General features: G+C 46.7%; 1 protein-coding gene and 1 long non-coding RNA gene across 10 annotated transcripts in view; one reads left to right on the forward strand and one right to left on the reverse strand.

The window, feature by feature from the left end:
• The window catches only part of ZC3H14 (zinc finger CCCH-type containing 14), a 50,011-nt gene extending 38,727 nt beyond the window's left edge, over positions 1-11,284 (reverse strand). For 6 of the 9 annotated variants that reach the window (XM_062181712.1, XM_062181711.1, XM_062181710.1 and 3 more), the window contains exons 1-3: positions 11,143-11,283; positions 10,817-10,859; positions 1,871-1,985 (exon numbers count right to left, since the gene is read on the reverse strand). In XM_062181712.1, coding sequence (XP_062037696.1) covers positions 1,871-1,985; positions 10,817-10,859; positions 11,143-11,178 — 194 coding nt within the window. In that variant the 5' untranslated portion in view covers positions 11,179-11,283. Of the gene's footprint in view, positions 1-1,870; positions 1,986-10,299; positions 10,415-10,816; positions 10,860-11,142 lie in introns of those variants that run through there. The other 3 variants (XM_062181707.1, XM_062181706.1, XM_062181708.1) reach the window with 2 other exon arrangements.
• LOC133751580 (uncharacterized) lies at positions 10,696-23,286 on the forward strand. The gene is made up of 3 exons (XR_009864828.1): positions 10,696-10,792; positions 19,346-19,413; positions 23,085-23,286. It is a non-coding gene; the product is annotated as an uncharacterized LOC133751580 (long non-coding RNA).
• The last annotated feature ends 553 nt before the right edge of the window (positions 23,287-23,839 follow it).

A 23,839-nucleotide genomic window follows, 5' to 3' on the forward strand; every position in this document is an offset into this window, starting at 1 on the left:
TTTTAAAAGCCTATATATGCATACTGTAGAAAAACTATTATTTTTTTTCCCTTCACAATTTTCAACATCTGGCCTCTGCAAAAAAAAAGGGCAAGGATATCAACTGACCACAAAATTTTTGCCAACAGAAAACGTATGAATTTATATTTAGCAAATTAAAGTGCCAAATCAGAGACAGTATCCCTTGCACACTAGTGAATGTTAAAGAACAATTTTATGGCAAGCTGACAAAGTTAAATTATTCCAATTTTAAATTCAAATTTGGTTAGTGTTCTGATTATTTAAGAAATGTGTCTAAAGCATGCTATCACGTTATCTAAATACTACTACATCAGTATTCCATCTTAGATTAGCTGGACTCAAATCCAAAGTAAGCCGATGGTTGAGCCAAAGGTTGGGTCACAAAAAATATGCATGAAACTAAACAAAGACTGCAGCTTAAATGAAAAAAAAAAAAAAAAAACTTCACAGTAATGGTAATTTTCCCAACCCAAATCAGTGATTACTAACTTTTAAATAAGATTTGAAAGAGACAGGAAGAATGATCTATCACCCACTGGTTCACCCCCAAATGCCTACAACTGTCAGGGTTTGATCAGCCCAAACCCAAGATATAAAAACTTCATCACTCTCATGTGGTTAGCAGGAACCCAAGCACTTGGGTGAACATCTGCTGCCTCCCAGGCACATTAGCAGGAAGCTGGATTGGAAATAGAGATAGGACTTGATTCCAGGCACTCAGTTCGGCATATGGGCCACTTAATCTGCTATATCACAACACCTGCTCATTAGTGTGTGGAAGAGGTAGGAGGGTGGGAACTATTGTCTGAACAAATGGTAACAAGCAGGTTAGGTCATCCAAAGAGAAGCAGTGTATAACAACATCTAAGGACCACTGCATTCTACCTTCAAAACTGTGCAACATAAACTCGAATATACACCTAGTAAAGACCTAGTACCTCAAACCTGGTACTAGGACTTGGCCTTCTTAAAGTGAATGGTTTGGGTCAATATTTTCAACTCAAGGCATTTGTGGCTTTAAAAGGGACATTCACAAGTGAGACAGTTATACTTGAAAATCCAGCTGCCAGGGTGGACATTTAACTGCGCAGTTATTGGTGCCTGCATTCCATCTTCCTGCTAATTCAGACTCAGAGGCGGCAGTGATGGCTCAGTGTTTGGGTTCCTGACACCCACATCAAAGACCTGGACTGAGTTCTTGGTTCTAGGGTTTGACCTGGACCAGTCAAGGCTATTGAAAGCATTTGAGGATTAACACCTAATGGAAGCTCTCTTTGTCTCCATGCCTTCCAAATTAGTTTAAAAAAAAAAAGAAAAGAAAACACAATTGCCTATTTAAAAATTCTAACTTTAAAGATGATTGAGATTTTCATCAAATAAAGAAAAATGAAAAAAGCTAAAAAAAATTTAAAACAAAAAAACTTGCCCCTTGAGTAACAACTCATTGGAAAAAGCAATACAAGAAGCCAATCCTGTCCAAACAACATCTGTAACTAGGTTTGAAGACGGAAAGGAATAAAATGTAGAAGTTTACAAAAGAAACCTACTAAGTACAACTGACACATACTAAGGACTCCTATGTGCTAGCCATATTTACAGCACTTTACCTATATAAGATCACTCAATTCTCACAGTTCTATAAAGCAAGTGATTTGCTATTCCTATTTTACAGATGGAGAAACTAAGGCAAAATGCAAAGCCAAGACTCAACCTTAGCACTCTGACTAGAAAGGCTGTGCTCCCAAGGCTCACACTGAACCTAATCTGACTGGCAAGATCTTTCCGAACAGAACACCTATTCCTAGTTGTGCCAAACCTTGGTTTGAAGCATACATATTCAGAAACATACCACACAGTGAATCGAATTGTGTTGTTCCCTAGAAACAGGGACAGGTCCTCTGTCATTTGGTCCTGACTTTTCTTGTTGGCCACCATCACCATAATGTAATCAGGAAGTTCTTCATCTATTTAAAGGAAAAATAAAATACTTTCAGATTCTGAACATTTCTCCTACACTTAATGTGCTTGAAAATATACATTCAGCTTTAACTAGTATCTCAGCTAAGAATTACATCCCACCATGTTTGGCTTAAAAAATATATATATTATTTATTTGAAATGCAGAGTTAGAGATGGAGGGAGAAATAGAGAATTCATCTACTGCTTTACTCTCCAAATGTCTGTCAACAGCAAGACTGGGACAGGTAGAACCCGAGAGTTTCAGCCAGGTCTCTCATGTGGGTGGCAGGGTTGGTATTTAAGCCATCCTCCACTGCTTTCCCAGGCACATTAACATGGAATTAGATCAGAAGTGGAGTACCCAGTACTCGAACTGGTGCCCACATGGGATGGTGGCATCAGAAGCAGCAACTTAACCCACTGCACCACAACTCCAGTCCATGGCTTTTTCTTTTTTCTCTTCATTCACAGTATTTTAATTACTAAAAGGATGGGAATGAGGGATAACTGACACAAAACTAGACATCTGAATTGTGGAATTAAAAGTGGAGGGTGGGGGCCACCACCTGCAGTGCCAGCATCCCTTATGGGCATCAGTTCAAGCCCTGGTTGCTCTACTTCCGATCTAGCTCTCTGCTCCTAGGAAGGAAGTGGAAGATGGCCCAAGTCTTTGGGCCCCTGTACCCGTGTGGGAGACCCAGAAGAAGCTCTTGGCTCCAGACTGGCCCAACTCCAGTCATTGCAGCTAACTGGGGAGTGAATCAGCAGATGGAAGACTTTTCTCTCTCTCTGCCTCTCTGTAACTCTGCCTTTCAAATAAATAAATAAATCTTTAAAAAAAAAAGTAGAGAGTGAATTTTCTTGTAAAGTACAATTTTAATAATGCTAATTCCAGAGAAGCTCCCCCAAAGTATATACACATTCCTAAAGAAGATTGAGTTTTGTTTAATTTTCCATGTATTTGTTTCATAATGATACTCATTTCTCAAAAGAATGCATTTATCCTTGGCAATGGCAGATTTCAATTATTCAGGATAACAAACTTGCAGCAACATCACTTAAATTAAAACCACCTAAAAACTCCACATACATCACTTTAAAAATGCAGCCTCAAGACTAAGTAACGTTTTAACCTACACAGTGATTATAAGGGTAAAGTCTGGGCCACCTTCCAAAAGGCCAAAACCACTTCAGCAAGAAGGAAGTAAAAACCATTATCAGAAATTCTAATCCCTACACAGAAGAATTCACTTCAGAAGTATTCTCAGATGTTTCAAGAAAATTAAAAAAAAAAAAAAAATCCAGTTCAAGAAAAGCAGAAACATGTTGACAAAGCCCTATCTACGAGGGCAAGCATTTGGCACAATAGTTAGGCAGCCACTTAAGAAACCCACATTCTAAATCAAGTGACTGGGTTCAAGTCCTAGCTCCACTCGCAGTTTCAGCTTCCTACTAATGCACACCTTAGTAGGCAGCAGGTGATGGCTCAAGTAATAGGGTCCATCACCCTTGTGGGAGACCCAGATATATTCCTGGTTTCAGCCCAGATGTTGCAGGCACCTGGGGAATGAATCAGCAAATGAAGATCTGTTTCTTACTCTCTGCCCTTCAAATAAACTTTTTTTTAAAAAAAAAGACCAATTTATAAAGAGAGAAATCAGAGTATTTCATGGAAGAATGTAGTACGTGAGAAGATACAAACAAGGACAAGAAATCATTTACTTTCTCTGTGGAAAAACAAAGGCTTCCACCACTCTCTAGCCATTATACTAAGTAGGCCTGGTAGCTTATTAATGTACAGAATCCACTATGCAATGACACTGGTAACTCAGAAAAGGTCAACAGATAAAAAAGCTGGAACTCTTTGGCAGTCCTGGCTTTCTCCCTCATAATGCCAATGATATAGATTGTGTACTGTCACTATGTTTACATTTTCTATAAATCTCTGAGACCAGTGATTACCTGGTTATAGTATAGGGACAGGGAATAGTGAGAGGGAAACAAAGCAGTACTTTGGAAATGTGGGGGAGTGAAGGATATCTTGAGGGTGGTGCTGATTTCCTAGCTGCATTTATGTCAAGACATACCCAACTGCTGACTTTCATATGTACATCTCAATGTATGCCAATTATTTCTCAACAAAGTTTTCAGAAATTCATATTATTTCCTCAGTACACAGAATGGGAAGAAAGAATGAGAAATTAACGTGGCCAGGATACATTTTTCCAGGATTCTGACAGATTTCTCAAGTTGACTGCTGACCTGAAATTAGCCTAACCCGCTTCTCTAAGATACACAACTCTGAAGGTTTGCTTTCACACCTTAAAGGGTTCCAGGACTCTTTCTAGCTTAAAGGGACCACAAAGTCACCCTCTTTAGGACAATAGTGTATACACATACAAATTATAAGGCAGTTAAATCTAAATATAAATGATGTACAATATTTTACATCAAAGTCTAGTGAAACTTGTTTACCCACTTAACAGTTATGAAACATCAGCTTTCTATGAGGCTCCTGGGACACAGCACACATGCAGTCTCTGCCCTTAAGAAACTTCAGGCCAAGAAGTACAGAGAAAGAGAAGCCACATTAACTGCCGGACAGACTTCAGCGGAGCGCTAATGATGCACAGCAGTGACTCCTACCCATTTGCTAACTTACCAAGCTTCTTTTTAAAAAAAAAAAAAAAAAGAGATTTTATTTATCTGAAAGGTAAAGTGACGGGGCTGTGCTGTAGCGGGTTAAAGCCCCGGCTTGAAGTACTGGTATCCCATATGGGCACCGGTTGTAGACCTGGATGCTCCTCTTCCGACCCAGCTCTCTGCTATGCTGGGAAAGCAGTGTAAGCTGGCCCGTCCTTGGGCCCCTGTACTCACAAGAGTACAGATTGGCTCAGCCCCAGCCATTGTGATCATCTGGGGGAGTATACCAGCAGATAGAATACCTCTCTATCTCTACCTCCCTAATGCTAATAAGTAAAAATGTTAAAAAAAAAAAAAAAAAAAAAAGGTAAAAAGAGACAGAGATCTTCTCCCTGCTCGTTCACTCCTCTAAATGGCCACAAAAAGCCAAAGCCATAAACCTGAACTCCATCCAGGTCTTACACATGATCCAAGTATTTGGGCCATCTTCTGCTGCCTTTACAGGCACAACAACAATTAGCTGGATCAGAAGCGGAGCAACTGAGATTCAAACCAGTGCTCTGATGTGGGATGCCAATATTGCAGGCAGCGGCTTAACCCTCTGTGCCACAACACCAGCCTCATACCAGGTTTCTATTATGAAATTAATGTAAAAGGAACACCAAGGATCCAGAAAATGTGGGTTCTGTGGTTTTTAAATTTACTACTGACCAGCTTCTGTAGCCCTCTCAAGACTCCCATTTCTTTACTTCTAAAAGATACAATGCAACTTATCACACACACACACACACCCGCTCCAACATTGTGTTCAGGAACAAATGGGAACTGTGGGCCGGCGCTGTGCGTTAGCAGGTTAAAGCCCTGGCCTGAGGCGCCAGCATCCCATATGGGCGCCGACTCTAGTCCCAGCTGCTCCTCTTCTGATCCAGCTCTCTGCTATGGCCTGGGATAATAGCGGAGGATGGCCCAAGTCCTTGGGCTCCTGCACCCGCATGGGAGACCCAGAGGAATCTCCTGGCTCCTGGCTTCGGATCGGCACAGCTCCAGCTGTTGTGACCATCTGGGGAGTGAACCAGCAGATGGAAAACCAGGTTTTTAACAGATAGAAAAATTCCTGGCTTGTGATTTATTGTTAAATCCTAAGAGTCAACAACAGAACTGCATTGAATCAAATAGCATATGTTTGAACTTTCATAGACTAGAACTTTTTTTTTTTTTTTTTGACAGGCAGAGTGGATAGTGTGAGAGAGAGAGAGAGAGAGACAGAGAGAAAAGTCTTCCTTTTTGCCGTTGGTTCACCCTCCAATGGCCGCCGCGCATCGCGCTGATCCAAAGGCAGGAGCCAGGTGCTTCTCCTGGTCTCCCACGGGGTGCAGAGCCCAAGCACTTGGGCCATCCTCCACTGCACTCCCGGGCCATAGCAGAGAGCTGGCCTGGAAGAGGGGCAACCAGGACAGAATCCAGCGCCCCACCCGGACTAGAACCCGGTGTGCCGGCACCGCTAGGCGGAGGATTAGCCTATTGAGCCGCAGCGCCGGCCTCATGGACTATAATTTTTAAAAGTTTGGGAACTTCTAAGTTTCCTATGGTTTTTCTTTTTGAAGCAAAACAAGTTCCTGGCTCATAGCTGGCACCCATTAAGTGTTGAATGAATGAATGAATAAATCTTGGTTCAGCTTCATCCTCTCTGAGCTATTTTCTCATCTGTTAAAATTATACAAAAATCATTACAACAAATAACTTATCAACTATGCCCAGCAAGTGGTAAGCAATCCATAAAACAGTAACTCTCAAACTATAGCTCTCAGGCTCCCTCTTGGTTTATGTGAACTCTATCTGCTAATATTACATTCAAAATTAAAACTAGTGGGCCAGCATGATGGATCAGAGGAATAAGGTACCCACCTGCAATGCCAGCATTCCATCTGAGAGCCAGTTCAAGTCCTGGCTGTGTCACTTCTGATCCAGCTCCCTGCTAATGCACCTGGCAAAGCAGTGAAAGATGGCCCAAGTGTTTGGGGGCTACCACCTACGTGGGAGATTCCAATGGAGTTCCTGGATCCTGACTTCAGCCTGGCCCACCCCTGGCTACTTGCGGCTATTTAGGAAGGGAACAAGCAGATGGAAGAACTGTCACTCTGCCTTTAAAAATAAATAAATCCTTTTAATACACCTATCACACGTCAACAACACACCTAATTACACTAACATAAATAACATTTTTATTGAAACTAAATTTTCTGAAACAGAAAGCTTAGGATAGCAACTCTGTAGTATCTGGTTTAAAAGACAGCCAGGGCCGGCTAATCCTCCGCCTTGCGGCGCCGGCACACTGGTTCTAGTCCCGGTCGGGGCACCGATCCTGTCCCGGTTGCCCCTCTTCCAGGCCAGCTCTCTGCTGTGGCCAGGGAGTGCAGTGGAGGATGGCCCAAGTGCTTGGGCCCTGCACCCCATGGGAGACCAGAAGCACCTGGCTCCTGCCATCGGATCAGCGCGGTGCGCCGGCCGCAGCGCGCTACCGCGGCGGCCATTGGAGGGTGAACCAACGGCAAAGGAAGACCTTTCTCTCTGTCTCTCTCTCACTGTCCACTCTGCCTGTCAAAAAAAAAAAAAAAAAAAAAAGACAGCCAGACTCTAATTTCTGCCTCAGTGTTTACTGTTATGACATGTTCTTTTTTTCAAATAAAGATTTATTTATTTGAAAGGCAGACACACAAAGAAAGTGAGACACAGAGAGATCTTCCATTCACTGGTTCACTCCCCAAATGGTTAGGTCTTCCACATGGGAGGCAGGGACCCAAGTAGCTGGGCATCATCAGTTCCTTCCTAGGGGACATTAGCAGGGAGCTGGATCAGAAGCAGGGCAGCCAGGACTTGAACTGGTAAAATGCTGACATCACAGGTGGCAGCTTAACCTACTGTGCCAAAATGCTGTCCCCAGCTGTGATAACTGAAGATGGTAAAGAAAATCTGACCTCACACAGATAAGCAATTAGAAAAGAAAGAAGTATTTTAATAGGCTTTTCACATACACAAAGGGCAGAACTGTCACACACCTGTCAGATAATTAAGACTCTGGCTTACAACGAAGTTTGCTTAAGCCCAACATGAAATTAAAGTGTAGATCCTCCCAAAAATTAAAAAAAAAAAAAAACCTTTCAGATAACATAGATATTCTTATACTACACCAAAACTCAACAAGTGGAGGAGGGTATCTGGCCTTTGGTTAAGGCACATGTCTCTGGGTTCAATACTCACCTCTGGCTCCCTGGCTCCATCCTGCTAACGCAGACCCTGGAAGGCAGCATGTACAGGTTCAAGCAAATGGGCTGCTGCCATTCATAGGGTAATGTGGATCGAGTCCTGGCTCAGGGCTTTAGGCCCAGCCCCAGAAATACTAGGCATCTGGGGAATGCACTAGCAAATGAGAACTCTTTGTTTCTGCCTCTCAAATAGATAATTAAAATGAAACAAAACATAGCTCAACAAGTAACTTCTTAAATGTTAGCAGTATGGTGAAATTTTAAATCATACCAATGCTCTCTTTATACTACATAAAAACCCATCCACAGGCTTTTTGTTCTGCTGGTTTTAAGGGTTTATTTATTTAAAAGTCAGAGTTAAATAGAGGGAGAGACAGAGAAAGATTTTCCATCTGCTGGTTCACTCCCCAGATGGCCGCTATGGCCAGCAGTGGGCCAGGCTTAAGCCAGGAGCTTTATCCAGGTCTCCCACATGTGAGGCAGAGGACCAAACTCCTGGACCATCTTCTGCTGCTTTTCCCAGGCCATTAGCAGGGAGCTGGATAGAAAGTGGAGCAGCTGGGACATGAATCAGTGCCCATACAGAACTCCAGCATCAACACAGGCCCCCATCCTCGCTTTTAAAGGCTCTATTATCCCTGTATAGTTTGGACCATTGTGTGTTGGAGATGTGGAAAATACTGGTTCATTGAGCTACAAAAATTTCATTATACAATATTAAAAAGTTGTATTTGAGCCGGTGCCGCGGCTCACTAGGCTAATCCTCCGCCTTGAGGCGCCGGCACACCGGGTTCTAGTTCCGGTCAGGGCACTGGATTCTGTCCCGGTTGCCCCTCTTCCAGGCCAGCTCTCTGCTGTGGCCAGGGAGTGCAGTCGAGGATGGCCCAAGTGCTTGGGCTCTGCACCCCATGTGAGACCAGGAGAAGCACCTGGCTCCTGCCATCGGATCAGCGCGGTACGCCAGCCGCAGCGCGCCTACCGCGGAGGCCATTGGAGGGTGAACCAACGGCAAAAGGAAGACCTTTCTCTCTGTCTCTCTCTCACTGTCCACTCTGCCTGTCAAAAAAAAAAAAAAAAAAAAAAAAGGTTGTATTTGTTAGTAGCTCTATTAATCTTTAAATACGAGGAAGCTGCCAAGCTCATAAAGGTGGACACAAACTTTCCAGAAATTAAATTTTCATTTGAAAGCTCAATGTGTCATTAGCAACAAAGACCAGCAGTTCTTTTTTCTTGCTTTGCTTTCACATAAATGTCTGGCATCTACCACAATTTCTAAGTTCTTAGTTAAAAATAATGTTCCATGAATAAAGTGGGTAGGTTAGTGCTCAACTCAACCGCACAGATTTCAGTAAAAGCACTCCATCATATTTCAGTACACCACAGAAGTGCTTTATGAGCAGTTCTAGTTCCTCACTCAGAACATTAAACAAGATGCAATCAAAGGAAAGCTTTTCTTTTTTCTTTTTTTTTTGACAGGCAGAGTGGACAGTGAGAGACAGAGAGAAAGGTCTTCCTTTGCCATTGGTTCACCCTCCAATGGCCGCTGCAGCCGGTGCACCGTGCTGATCTGATGGCAGGAGCCAGGTGCTTCTCCTGGTCTCCCATGGGGTGCAGGGCCCAAGCACTTGGGCCATCCTCCACTGCCTTCCCGGGCCATAGCAGAGAGCTGGCCTGGCAGAGGGGCAACCGGGACAGAACCTGGTATGCTGGTGCTGCAAGGCGGAGGATTAGCCTATTGAGCCGCGGGGCCGGCCGCTTTTTTTTTTTTTTTTAAATCACTCATCAATGGCATTCTTCAGCAAAACTGTTTTTTTTTCCCTCTAACTATGAGTGGGGAGTGACCTTCACATATCTGGTCGAGTCTGTTGCGATTACCTTTGGTTCAAGTTAAGGTATCAGCAGTTTTAGTAACCATCACTTTCGCACAATCCAAATGTCAACAGTGAAAATGGCAAGTACTCCCAGTATTGAGAAGAAAATAAGAGTGGGCTTTTGACTCGGTGGTTAAGGCACTCACACGTCCCATACCCAGAGGTGTGGGCTGAAGTTCCTGCTCTGCTTCCAATCCAGCTTCCTGTTAATGTGACCACTAACAGGTGACTCAGGTACCTGGGTGTCTGCCACCCACGTGGGAGCGCAGGATTGGCTTCCCAGCTCCTGGCTTGGGCCTGGCTCAGCCCAAGCTGTTGAGGGCACTCAGAGAATGACTGAAGGTCTCCCTCTGTCTCTCTCTGCATTTCAAATAATTAAACTTTAAAACTACAGTTTTGACTTGAGAACCGTGAACAGCTGTAGGAAGTGGTAGCTATTATTTTTACAGCAGGCCCCTGCTTTGGAGTCAAACAGACCACCGTCTTAATACTTAAAACCTTGTTCAAGCTGACAAAGCCCGAGTTTTCTGGTTTGTACATACCTTCCAGTGTTATCCAGGGGATTATCTTGAGTTAATGTACATGCAACAGATAAGCACAGTGCCTGGCTCATAGTAAACACTCATTATAAACGAATAGGGAGACAGGGAGAACACACTGTTTCGAGGAGAAAAGAGGGAGAGAACAAAAACCTAAAAATAAAATTCACTGAACCATTGCACAGACCAGAAAGCATCCATTATTCACATCCAAAACGACAGTAAAGGTCAGGAAGACAGTAATCAGAAAAAAATAAGATTCGGACCAACAGTACAGACACCTTCACAGAGCCTTAACGGAGGAAGCTAGACTCGCACCACACCGCCAGAGGAGGGTGCTGGGTTGGCGGGGAGGGAGTCGGGCTGCACAGAGAGCTTTCCACGGGGAGCCAGCAGAGGAGTAACCGGTGCACTTTTTTCGGAAGTGGGGTGAGGGGGCCTCTCCGAGGAAAATTAACTCACTAAGACGCGACCGGCTGCAGGCGCGGAACTCCAGGTCAGTCACGGCCCAACAACTTACCGACATAAGCTCCCAATTCTTGCAATTTCCCCTTAATGGCACTCTGAAGGGGAGAGAAGCAGACACGCGGGTGAGCGAGGCGGCACCGCGACCGCCACCGCGACCACGCCGCCCCGGGGCCCCGCCGGCCCGCCGCGTCCTTCCGTTTCCCGGCGGCGACCTCTCCAGCCGCGGCCCCGCTCACCCGCCGCGCGCCGAGACCGCGTCGGCCGCCGCTCGCCGGCCGGGCCGCGGCGTCAGGGCCGGGCCCGGGGCCCCGTTACTCCCGACGACCACCGAGGCCCAGCTTCCCGCCCCCGCGCGGCGCCGGCCACCCAAGGCCTCACCCGGATCTTGCGGCTGATCTCGGTGCCAATCTCCATGGCTCCGCGGCGGGCGGCGGGCTCAGACTGCGCGGCGCTTCGCTTACTCTGAGCCCGCCGCGGGCTCGTACCCCACAGCCCGGCCACCGCCGCCGTCTCCACAGCCGCTGCCGCCGCTCCGCCCCCAGCCGCGCGCACTCTGTGTCCCCGCCTCCGCCGTCCCGGAGCCCTGGACCCGACGCGGCCGACGGCGCAGGCGCACGCGCAGGCGCAGGCGCACACCTCGGGCCAGGAAGCCTACGCTCTGGCGACCTCTACTGGCGTCAAGAAGGACAGCAGTGTGCGGTTGGCTTGGCTTCTCTGTGCCTCCAGGCTTCGTTTTGGAGAAGCCAAGTTACTCATTTTACTCTCCTTTGGGTAATAAGGATGAGTTAACACATGCAGCGGAAAGATCTCGGGCCTTGCTACAAGATCCGAGTTCAAGTCCAGAATTAACTTACTATTAACATAATGGTGCTCCAGATAGTTCTACCCTGGATGGTTTTTTTGAAAAATAGATTGCCTCTTAGAGGTTGCACTATAATTACACTTGGAGGAAAAATGGGATATTTCCGATCACAGTCTTTTTCTTAATTTTTGAGAGGCAGAGAGCCAGCGAGCTCACATCCACTGGTTTACTCCACATGTGCCTGAAAACCAGGGCTCGCATATGGGTGGCGGAAACCCAACTACTTGAGCCATCACTACTGCCTCCTAGGGTCTGCATTAGCAGGGAGACACAGGCATCCTAACTGGTGTCTTACCTGCCCGGCCGAGCACTGGCCTCATGGTTCTTCCTGGGTTTGGTTCTGCCTTCATTCTCCCAGGCCCACCAGTGACCTTGGCCGAAGGTTAATTAATTAATCTCCATCCCCCGCTCCTGGCTGAACACAATCCTTTATTTCTCAGGACTTCAGCTGTCACCTCGATTGCTGACAATACCTGAAATTTCTCTCAGCCTTTAGTTTTCACCTAAACCCAACTCCCAAATTCTAAGTTACTAGATACATATTTTAGTTTCTCCAAATTTAGTGCTTCAAAACTGACGTCTTCATTATCTCCTCTCTTCCCTCTCAGGTTGGTTTCTATTCCTGATCTTCCTATTTCTATCCCTTTTTTTTTTTTAAGATTTGTTTATTTATTTATTTGAAAGAGTTACACAGAGAGAGGAGAGGCAGAGAGAGAGAGAGAGAGAGAGAGAGAGAGAGAGAGGTTTTCCATCCTATGGTTCACTCCCCAGCTGGGCTGCAATGGCTGCAGCTGCACCAATCCAAAGCCAGGAGCCAGGAGCTTCCTCTAGGTCTCCCATGCATTTGCAAGGGCCCAAGGACTTGGGCCATCTTTTACTGCTTTCCCAGGCCACAGCAGACAGCTGGATCAGAAGTGGAGCATCCAGCTCTCTCGAATCAGCGCCCATATGGGATGCTGGCACTGCAGGCGGCAGCTTAACCCACTACACCACCGGGCCGGCCCCCCCTACCTTTATCCTTAGCGGATTAGTTGTTCCTGTCCCTGATCACAAAACCCTGGAGTGACACTAGACATAGAGAGATGTCTCCCTTCTCCTCCATACCCAGTAAGTTCCCAGAGAGGTCTCAGTTATCTGTTCTGCACAACAAATAGCCACACATTTAACAGCTTAGTGTTGGGGCACCCGAGAAAACATACCTACAAGCTGTGCTTACACTACCAAAAGAAAAACACGCCTACAAGCTGTGCCCATGCAAGCAAAAAAGGAGCAGCCCCTCACCACAACTACTACAAATATGACCTGCGCCCATTCATTCCTGCAAAACAGCACTTTTTAGTGTTACAGTAAAATTTCCCAGTAGATAGCAAACTTCCTAAATCCCCCCCTTCCTCCCCAGCTGCAGGCTGTTCCATCCCACAAGCATCGTCCCCAGCTAAAGCATGCATAGGAAGCCCCTCACTCACTGTCACACTGCTGCTGCTCTCTCCTCTGACAGCCCTGCAGTTTTGCCCCCAATAAAGTCTCTTACACCTTCTCTCAGCGTGGTCTCATTCAGGGGTCACATTAACCTAACACTTAGAATGCGAAGGGGTTGTCTTCCTGTGGATTCCATGGGTGGCACTCTGAGGCCAGCTTTATTGGGTCTTCTGCTCAGGGCCTCCCACGGCTGCCAGAGAGGTGCCAGACAGTCCTGGCCACTCTGCCTCTGAACCAGCTTCCTGCTAATGTGACCTGAGAGGCAGCAGATGATCACTCAACTGCTTGGGCCCCTCTCACCCACCGGGGAGACACAGATGGTGTTCCTGGCACGTGGCTTCTGCCTGGCCCAGCTCTGGCTATTGCAGGCATTTGGGGAGTGAACCAGCAGATTACATAAAATCTCTCTGTCTCTGTCACTCTACCTTTCAAGTAGGTAAAAATAAATAAGCATAATCTTAATAAGTGACTTTATGAATATGGGCCCCACATGTTGCTGGTTGTCACCTGCAGACCACCCACAGGCCTTAGTTTGCTCCACAGTTTATTGCCAAAGACTTCTCTAACATGGCTGCTCACTACAGCCAGCAACAGGAAGCTTCCCTCTCAGCTCGGGGATGAGCTGGTTCCTCTTGTCAAGGCTTGCATCTCATTAAGTTAGGCCTACTCAGAGTGTCACCCCAAACCTACTGGTTTAGGACCTAAGTCACATCAGCAAAACTCCCCCTCTTTGCCATATTCTTTGGCTGGTAGCAATCCAAGCTCAAGAGGAGAGGGACCTACAGCAGGAGTAGAAGCGGTGGGGCTGCCACACAGTCCTTTCATAATTGCATACCATTCTTTCTTCTGAATTCCTATGGCATCTGTGTGGGAACCACTAATACAACGCTAGGATACCCTCTGTGACGATGATTTCATGTGTGTGTTCGTCCTCCGTAGCACAATTATAAACTCTGTAGATCTTTCTATTTCTCCAAAATCTCTTTCAGGATGCCAGACACGCGGTAAGCGCCTATTAAATATTTACAGGGTAAAAGAAATTCGGGACCTAATTTACAAAAGCATTCTGCCTCCTGAATAAATCAAATGATCATACACTCATGCAACATTGATGAGAGGCAGCCAGGCAGAGTGAGAGCGAGGCCCCTGGAGCCAGACTGACTGGGCTGGAGTCCGGGCTCCGCCACTCCCTCCGAGACCCCAGGCAAATGACTTATCCTCTTTGTGCCTCAGTATCCCCACCTGTGACATGGGTATGTGCTAAGGTCTGGATATGGTCTGAGTGTCCCCAAGATTTCCTGGGCTGCTATTTAATCCCCACTGTGAATTATTAAAAGGATGGAAACTTAATCCATCAATGGCATTTACAGGAGGGCAATCTTTGAAAAGTAATTGGATTAGATAAAGTCAGGGAGGGGGAGTCCTTGATTAAATCCTGGTGGCTTTAAAGGAGAAGGACAAGGGCTAAATATACCCACATCCTCCCTCTCTCTCTCTCTCTCTCTCTCTCTCTCTCTGCTCCTTGCCACGTGCTGCCCTGTACCACCACAGGCTCTGCCAGCAAGGAGGCCGCCACCACCACATGCAATCCCTCTCCCCTGGACCAGAACTACAAGACCAAATGCACCTTTTCCTCTTTATAGCTTACCCAGTCTGTGCTATTTTGTTCTTAGCAACAAAACATGGATAAATACTAGTATGATTTGAGTTTCTCCTGCAAAGGGGCATTATGAGATTGAAATAAGTTAATATTTTGAAGCATTTTGAGCTGTGCCTGGCTCAAGACAGCACTATGTTTGTTGATGAAAAATTAAATGCTGACGCTGAGCCAGACACTGTGCTTGGATCCAAAGCACAAAGATGAGCAAGATCGGGCTCTGCTTTCATGACACTCACGGTCTGTAAGACAGGCAAATTATTTCTGTTCCCTTACCCACCACTTCAGAAATAAGAACAAAAACACGTTTTACCATTATTGGGTATGAAATGGTCAGTCAATATTTAGAGTATTGAACCAAACATTTTATGAAAAATAGAGACCACTTTGTTGAAACATACTCAAAGTAGGGAAATTCATTACAATGTATTCAAGAATGAATTAACGCTTAGAGCAATCAGCTTATAGCTATGGAAGAGACTTGGAGGCTGTTTAAGAATTCAAGAACATTCATTCTATTTTTAAACATATTTGTCCATTTAAGATGCAGAGAGGCAGAGACAGACAGAGACAGAGAGCTCCAAATCCACTGGTTCACACTCCGGATGCCCACTAAGGCTGGGTCTGGACGGGGCTGAAGCCAGAAAACAGGAACTCCATCCAGTCTCCCACGTGGGTGGCAGGGACCCAAACACACGAGCCATCACTGCTGTCTCTCTGAGGCTGCATTTGCAGGAGGCTGGAATCAGGAGCTGAGTCAGGTATTCAACCCAGGTGCTTAGCAGGTACTTGGTCATCTTAACTGTGGGCTAAACACCCACCTACCTCTTCAACCACATTTGGACCGCAGAAGTCACAGTGTCCGGATCCCAGGGAGGGGCAACCCCACTAAGCCATTGGGGTTCTTCCAGGTGCTTCTTGGGGAGACGCAGCTTCATAGACCACATCCGATCTTGAGGATCTGAGGCCTTAAAAGAAACTGCTGGAGGGGAGGCTGTTAGGCTTCAAAAAGAATAAACTGGATAAATGAATAAAAATAAATAAATAAAAATTAAGTAAGAAATGAGAAATAAAATAATAAACCAGACAAATGACATGGTTTCCTTTTTTTTTTTTTTTTATCTATTTATTTTTTGACAGGCAGAGTGGACAGTGAGAGAGAGACAGAGAGAAAGGTCTTCCTTTGTTGGTTCACCCTTCAATGGCCGCCGCGGCTGGCGCGCTGCGCTGATCCGAAGGCAGGAGCCAGGTGCTTCTCCTGGTCTCCCATGGGGTGCAGGGCCCAAGCACTTGGGCCATCCTCCACTGCACTCCCTGGCCACAGCAGAGAGCTGGCCTGGAAGAGGGGCAACTGGGACAGAATCGGTATCCCGACCTGGACTAGAACCCGGTGTGCCGGCGCCGCAAGGCGGAGGATTAGCCTAGTGAGCTGCGGCGCCGGCCCATGGTTTCCTTTAGGATCAGATTTTAGCCAACCACAGGAGGGCTAAAGAGGGCTCTGAGCTATCTTCTAAAGAGAGAAGTTAATTGAAAGGAGTATTGGCTTTTTAAAATTTTTTAATTTTTTTAAGGTTTATTTATTTATTTGAAAGAGTTACACAGAGAGAGAATGAGAGGCAGAGAAAGAGAGAGAGAGAGAGAGGTCTTCCATCCACTGGTTCATTCCCCAATTGGTTGCAACCGCCAGAGCTGTGTCGATCTGAAGCCAGGAGCTTCTTCCGGGTCTCCCACGTGGGTGCAGGGGCCCAAGGACTTGGGCCGTCTTCTAGAGTATTGGCTTTAAAATCAGGGGGACTGTGTATCGACCTGAACCCCGTGGAGCCCTGAGTCCTCTAACATCCAGCCTGCTCTTTCTTCAGGGCTGCTTGTCAGCTGCACTGTGCATAACCTTTCCAAGTGTGTGTGTCCATGTGTGAAAGACAGCAGAGGGTGGCGATGGGCTCCCTCCAGCCTGGAACACTTCCTCCGTTCCTTGATGCTTAGTCAACATTTATTAGTCTTTCTAGACTGAAGCAGAAGTTGATCACTATGATTACAGAAACGTTACCAATTCATTTAGAGTATTATACTTATGGGTGAATTCCCTTGCCTATCACAACTAAATAGTTACCCGTTGTTCACACGGTGAGTTTTTGGGGGCCTGCACTGTGGCGTAGCAGGTAAAGCTGCTGCCTGCGATACCAGCATCCCATATGGGCACCGGTCCCGGTCTCAGCTGCTCTACTTCCAATCCAGCTCCCTGCTAATGCATTGGGAAACCAGCAGAAGATGGCCCGAGTGCTTGGGCCCCCGCACACATGTGGTAGAACCTCTTGGCTCCTGCCTTTGGACCATCTCAGCTCCAGCTGTTGTTGCCATTTGGGGAGTGAACCAGCAGATGAAAGATTCTTTCTCTCCCTCTGTCTCTCTCTCTGTCTCAGTAACTCTGCCTTTCAAATAAATAAAAATAAATTTTAAAAAATTAAATAAAATAAAATTATTTTTTTTAAAAAAGGAAAGAAACAGATATTCCATCTGCTGGTTCACTCCTCAAATGGCCACAACAGTCAGTTGTGGGCCAGGCTAAAGCCAGGAGGCCAGAACTCCATCCTGGTCTCCCACATGGGTGGCGGGGGTTGAAGCACTTAGCCATTATCTGCTGCCTTCCTTGGCACGTTAGCAGGAAGCTGTATCCAAAGTGGAGCAGCCAGGACCTTAACTGGCACTCTGATGTGTGATACAGGCATTGCAAGCAGTGGCTTAACCCACAACCCACAACACTGGCCTTGCAGATTAATTTTTTAAAGATTTTATTTATTTATTTGAGAGGTAAGTTACAGACAGTGAGAGGGAGAGACAGAGAGAAAGGACTTCCATCCACTGGTTCACTCCCCAAATGGCCACAACGGCCAGAGCTGCGCCGATCTGAAGCCAGGAGCCAGGAGTTTCTTCCGGGTCTCCCACACAGGTGCAGGGGCCCAAGGACTTGGGCAATCTTTTACTGCTTTCCCAGGCTATAGCAGAGAGCTGGATAGGAAGTGCAGCAGCTGGGACACGAACCAGCACCCTTATAGGATGCTGGCATTCCAGGCAGAGGATTAACTTACTGTGCCACAGCACCGGCCCCACAGATTAATTTTAACTCCTAATAAAATAATTGTCAGTGTACCACCCAAACCATAATTTCCTTATTTTTAATATTTTAAAATATTTATTTAATTATTTTATTTGAAAGGCAGAGAGACTGAAGGAAACACAGAGAGAAACAGAGACATCTCCCATCAGCTGGTTCAGTTTTCAAATGTCCTCAAAGGTGAGAGCTGGACCAGGCTGAGGCCAGGAGCCTGAACTCAGTCCAGGTCTCCTACAAGGGTGGCAGGGCTCCAACTGCTTGAGCCATCACTGGCTGCCTCCCAGGATCTTCATGAGCAGGAAGCTGGAATCAGGAGCAGAGCTGATACTTGAACCCGGACACTGATTCTGGATGTGGGCGGCCCAGATGGCATCCTAACTGCTGTGCCAAACACCTGTCCTGTCTTCTATCTTTCCTTGTTTCATATGTGGATTCCTTCCTTCCTTCCTTCCTTCCTTCCTTCCTTCCTTCCTTCCTTCCTTCCTTCCTTCCTTCCTTCCTCTCTCTCTTTTTAACTTTTATATTACTTGAAAGGCAAAGAGAGAGAGAGAGAGAGAGAGAGAGAGAGAGAGAGATCATCCACCAGTTCACCCCAACACACGCAGGTTGAAGTCAGGAACCTAGAACTCCATCCGTACCTCCAGTGTGGATGGCAGAGATTCAAGTACCTAGCCATCATCTGCTGCCTGCTAAGGTGTAGATTAGCAGGAAGCTGGAACTGGGAGTGTAGATGGGGCGGGCATTAGATGAAGCAGTTAAGACTCTATGTGGAGGCCGGTGCCGTGGCTCAATAGGCTAATCCTCTGCCTGCGGCGCCGGCACACCAGGTTCTAGTCCCGGTCGGGACGCCGGATTCTGTCCCGGTTGCTCCTCTTCCTGTCCAGCTCTCTGCTGTGGCCCAGGAAGGCAGAGGAGGATGGCCCAAGTGCTTGGGCCCTGCACCCCATGGGAGACCAGGAGGAAGCACCTGGCTCCTAGCTTCGGATCAGTGTGGTGCGTCGGCCGCAGCACGCCGGCCACAGCGGCCATTGGAGGGTGAACCAACGATAAAGGAAGACCTTTCTCTCTGTCTCTCTCTCTCTCACTGTCCACTCTGTGCATCCGATATCAGAGGGTGTGGGTTTCAGTCCTGGCTATGCTTCCGATTCTAGCATCCTATTACTACATTCCCTGTGAAGTTGCAGGTGATATCTCAGGTGGTTGGGTCCCTGCCACCCACATAGGAGACCTGGATTGAGTTCCAGTTTCCTAGCTTTGGTCTAACCCAATCCTGACTGTTGTAGGCACTTGGGCAATGAACTAGTACACAAAAGATCTCCATCTGTTTTCAACCTTTTATTTATTTTTTAAACAAAATTTACATTTTATTTAGATTCAAATAAACTATACAAAATCGATTTTTCTTCACCAAAAATAACAGCAATATTTTCTGTATTATTTCTAGATAAACCACAAACACTTATTTTTGTAGGTTTTCCAGGTTTTGCTTATAAATCAAGACAAGGCAGTAGAGTCATGGAAGAAGTCAGAAGAAAACAGGTAAGTCAGTTTTCAGGATCCACGGCCTATGACACTGTCTTGACCATTAAACACGAGTGTTTGACATAAACCTGCAAACAAGATGTAGGCTCAGCAAAGGAGTGTAAACAGCAACAGCCAGATGTGGAATGACAATGGCAGGTTCTTCCACTGCTAACTTACTCCTTTAGGATTCATTTGATCAAGACAAAATTTACACTGAAATCCTTGTGTGGTAAGATCACTAACTTCTCTCAGGTAATTGTCCATTTCAGAGTTTTAACTCCTAGTAGTCAAAACTCTTATTAGTCAAAGGTCAATTGTGGGCGTCATTGTAAATTTCTTAAAAATCTATTCCTTTCTCCCACACATCCTGAAAATTTATTTCTTCAAAACATTGCTAATTCAAACCTGACAAATAAATAAATCTTTAAAAAATGATTTATTTGAAAGGCACTGTGACATGGTGGGGGAGAGAGAGAGAAAGAGAGAGAGGGAGATGTCTTCCACCTGCTAGTTCACTCCCCAGGTGGCCACAACAGCTGGGGCTAGGCGAGGCTGGTACCAGGAGCTCAGAACTCCATCAGGACTCCCACGTGGGTGACAGCAGTCCAAGCACTTGGGCTGTCTTCTGCTGTTCTCCCAGGCTCCTCAGTAGGGAGCTGGGTTGGAGGCAGACCAGCCAGGACTTGAGCTGGCTCTCTGATACAAGATACCAGCATTTCGGCCAACGCCTTAACCCATGGCACCGCGACGCAGGCCCTTTCAACTTTTTGAAAAAGTATCTGCTTATGACTGTGACTCCCAGCAGTTAGAGATTTTGACCCAGGTCTCAAACCCAGGTATTCTGCATGGGATGTAGGCAACCCAAGTAGTGTCTTCACCACTGTGCCAAACGCCTACCTCCCTGTTTAACTTTTACCATATTTGAATATTGTGGTAAGGATTATCTTCCAGTGCAGAAGTATATGTCATATATCACATTTGGAAAGGAGGAAGAGAGGAGACATCTATGTAGTAGCTTTTATTTGCACAGCTATCCGTAGGAGGATATATAGGAGTAAGGTTACACTGGTTACTCCCAGGAGAGTGGGGTTGTCTAAAACACAGGTGGGAAGGGGATTTTTTCACGTATATCCTTTTATATCTTTTGGGATTAGTGCATCTAAATTAAGTCACTTTTTCTACATGTGAAGGAGAAACCAATCATTTTGAGTTTAATCCTTCGAAGGGTTAAGTGCCTTGCCAGTGGGATGCTTCTGCTAAATTAATGTGGTTGAGGGAGGGGACACAGGGCTTAAGCCCTCGACCAGCAAATGACTTCTGCAGACTGCAAGGGAGGAAGTTCAACTCAGTTGTCTCACATCACCTGGGTTTTACGATCATTTTCTATTTTTAAAATTCTTTTATTTTCTTCCCGATTCAATTAACAAGTTTTTATTTAGTGCCTACTCTCTGTCCAGCACGGTTCCAGGAATTCTAGGAGATATAAAAGAAGCCTTCATGAAACACTTTTGAACGTTCTCGCCAGGCGTGTAGATCACTGTGGAATGCGGTGGCTAGAAAGTTGTCCTGGAAGCAGAGTCTTGAATTGAGAAAGTGCAGGGGAATGGCGGGGCGGGGGAGCGGGCAGCAGCAGGTGCTGAGGGCCAGAGGGAACTGCTTCAGGCAGCAAGGCACAGCCTGGGGAGAAAAAAAACCAGAGGGTCAAAGAGGCCAGCTGAGAAAGTCCCCAGAGGTCAGGCAGGAGAGCTCAGCCTTGAGTTCACACGCAGGGAGTGACACAACACAGCCAGCAGAGGTAAGCCAGCCTGAGAACCCAGAAGCCAGGAGACCACCCTTGTTGCCGTAATCCAGATGTAAACCGATGAGGGTTTGGGTTAGGATGTGCCAGAGTCAGCAGAGAAGAAAGAAATCTTGAGACATTTTGGAGGAAATGACAGGCTGGAGACGGGAGAAGGTCACATAATTCCTATTTTTCTTGCATGGGAGACCAGAAAAGTGACTTATTTTCAGGTCTTTCGTTTGTTTGTTTTCTTTCTTCAGACACAATTGATTCCTCATAGAGTGCAGTGGAAACATCAATTACAAACTGACTTGATCTATTTTTTTGTCCCATTAGAAGCACAGGGAATCTTATGTGTGTGACCCAAGGTGAATCTTGCTGGGCTTTGTTCTCCCACTAACACTCTCCATGGAGGCCTGGCACTCCTCGGCCTCCAAGACAGGGCTCCCTGCTCTGCCTTGTTCCACCCTCCAGGCCAGAAGCTCTTTCTGTGCAGCGACCATGCCTCATATGCACACAAGTACCCAACACGTGTTTGTCACTCATGAAAGAAACCCAGCTCTCTGGAGACAACAGCACTAAAATGAAGTCATGGCAATTAAAACTGTCATGAATTAAAAACTTCTCTGTAGGGGCCGCTGCTGTGGCGCAGGTTAATCCTCCACCTGCAGTGCCGCCGCTGGCATCCTACATGGGCATCGGTTCTAGTCCCGGCTGCTGCTTTTCCAATCCAGCTCTCTACTGTGGCCTGGGAAAGCAGCAGAAGATGGCCAAGTCCTTGGGCCCCAGCACCCGCATGGGAAGACCCGGAGGCAGCTCCTGGATCCTGGCTTCAGGTCAGTGCATTTTCAGCCGTTGCGGCCATTTGGGGAGTGAACCATTGGAAGGAAGACCTTTCTGTCTCTCCCTCTCACTGACTGTAACTCTGCCTCTCAAATAAATAAAAAACTTCTCCGGGCAGGCGTCGTGGCTCAGTGGGCTCGGCTACTGCTTGAGGCACCCACATCCTGTACTGGGGCACTGGTTGGTTCTGGCTGTCCCACTTCCACTCCAGCTTCCTGCTAACATACTTACAAAGGCAGCAGATGATAGCACACCCAGGTGGGAGACAAGTGAGGTTTGGGTTTCTGGTTTCAGCCTAGGATAGCTGTGGCTGTTGTGGGCATTTGGAGAGTAAACCAGTGGCTAACAACTCTGTCACTCTGCCTTTAAAATAAATCTTTTTTTTTTTTTTTTTTTTGACAGGCAGAGTGGACAGTGAGAGAGAGAGACAGAGAGAAAGGTCTTCCTTTTGCCGTTGGTTCACCCTCCAATGGCCGCCGCGGTTGGCGTGCTGCGGCCAGCGCACCGCGCTGATCTGATGGCAGGAGCCAGGGGCTTATCCTGGTCTCCCATGGGGTGCAGGACCCAAGCACTTGGGACATCCTCCACTGCACTCCCGGGCCACAGTAGAGAGCTGGCCTGGAAGAGGGGCAACCAGGACAGAATCCGGTTCCCCGACCGGGACTAGAACCCGGTGTGCCGGCGCCGCAAGGCGGAGGATTAGCCTAGTGAGCCGCGGCGCTGGCTTAAAATAAATCTTAAAAGAAAGGGGGGAAGGCGACACATTGTGGCATAGTGGGTAAAACCTCCCCCTATGATGCCTGCATCCCATCTGAGTGCCTGTTCATTTACCTGGCTGCTCCACTTCTGATCCAGCTCCCTGCTAATGGCCTGGGAAAAAGAGGGGAAGAAGGCCCTAGTGTTTGGTACCTCTGCTACCTACACGGAAAACGCCAGTGAAGCTTCTGGCTCCTAGCTTCTGCCTGGCCCAGCGGATAAACCAGTGGGTGGAAGATGTCTGTCTCTCCCCCTCTCTCTGTAACTCTGCCTTTCAAACTATATAAATACATTTTTTTTTTTAAAGAAAAAAAAAGCTTGCCTGCCCTGATCACTATGGACGCCGGTTTGAGTCCTGGGCTGCACCACTCTGATCCAGCTCTCTGCTATGGCCTGGGGAAGCAGTGGAAGATGGCCCAAGTCTTTGGGGCGGTGTGCCTGCGTGGGGGACCCTGGAGAAGCTCCAGCCTCCTAGTTTTGGATCTGTGCAGCTCTGGTTGTTGCGGCCATCTGGGGGAGTGAACCAGTGAACCACCACATGGAAGACCTCTCTCAGCCTCTGCCTCAATGTTACTCTTTCAAATAAATAAATAAATAAATAAATCTTAAAAAAAAAAAAACAAACCAAAAAAACAAAACAACTATTGTAATGGCCTTAGGGTCCCAAGCTTTATCTCTTAGCTTAAGTACATTAACGGCAACAACGCAGTCTAATAATAATAAACATTTCCAACGGGGCCCAGAATTAAATGAAAGACTACACATATTTTACACGAGATTGGATAGTGATGATCATTATTATTACTGTTGGGGAGGAAATAGGTGCAGAGAGGTTAAGCAGTTTGCACAAGGTCTCTCAGCTAAGGAGCTGGAACAGGGTTGTACTCCCTGTAACTCGACCCCGGGGGTTTCCAGTCCTCAACTGCCCCCTCTGTAGTGCACAGGCATGCAGTTCTCTTGGGGGACCACCCCCCAGGTTATCTGAGGACCTGCGTGTTGGGGGCGGGGGTCTTTCCTCCCCAGCACCGAGCAGCGTCCAGCTTCATGCAGTATATCCTTAGA

This window comes from Lepus europaeus, chromosome 22, assembly GCF_033115175.1.
Source record: "Lepus europaeus isolate LE1 chromosome 22, mLepTim1.pri, whole genome shotgun sequence".
Classification (NCBI taxonomy): Eukaryota; Metazoa; Chordata; class Mammalia; order Lagomorpha; family Leporidae; genus Lepus; species Lepus europaeus.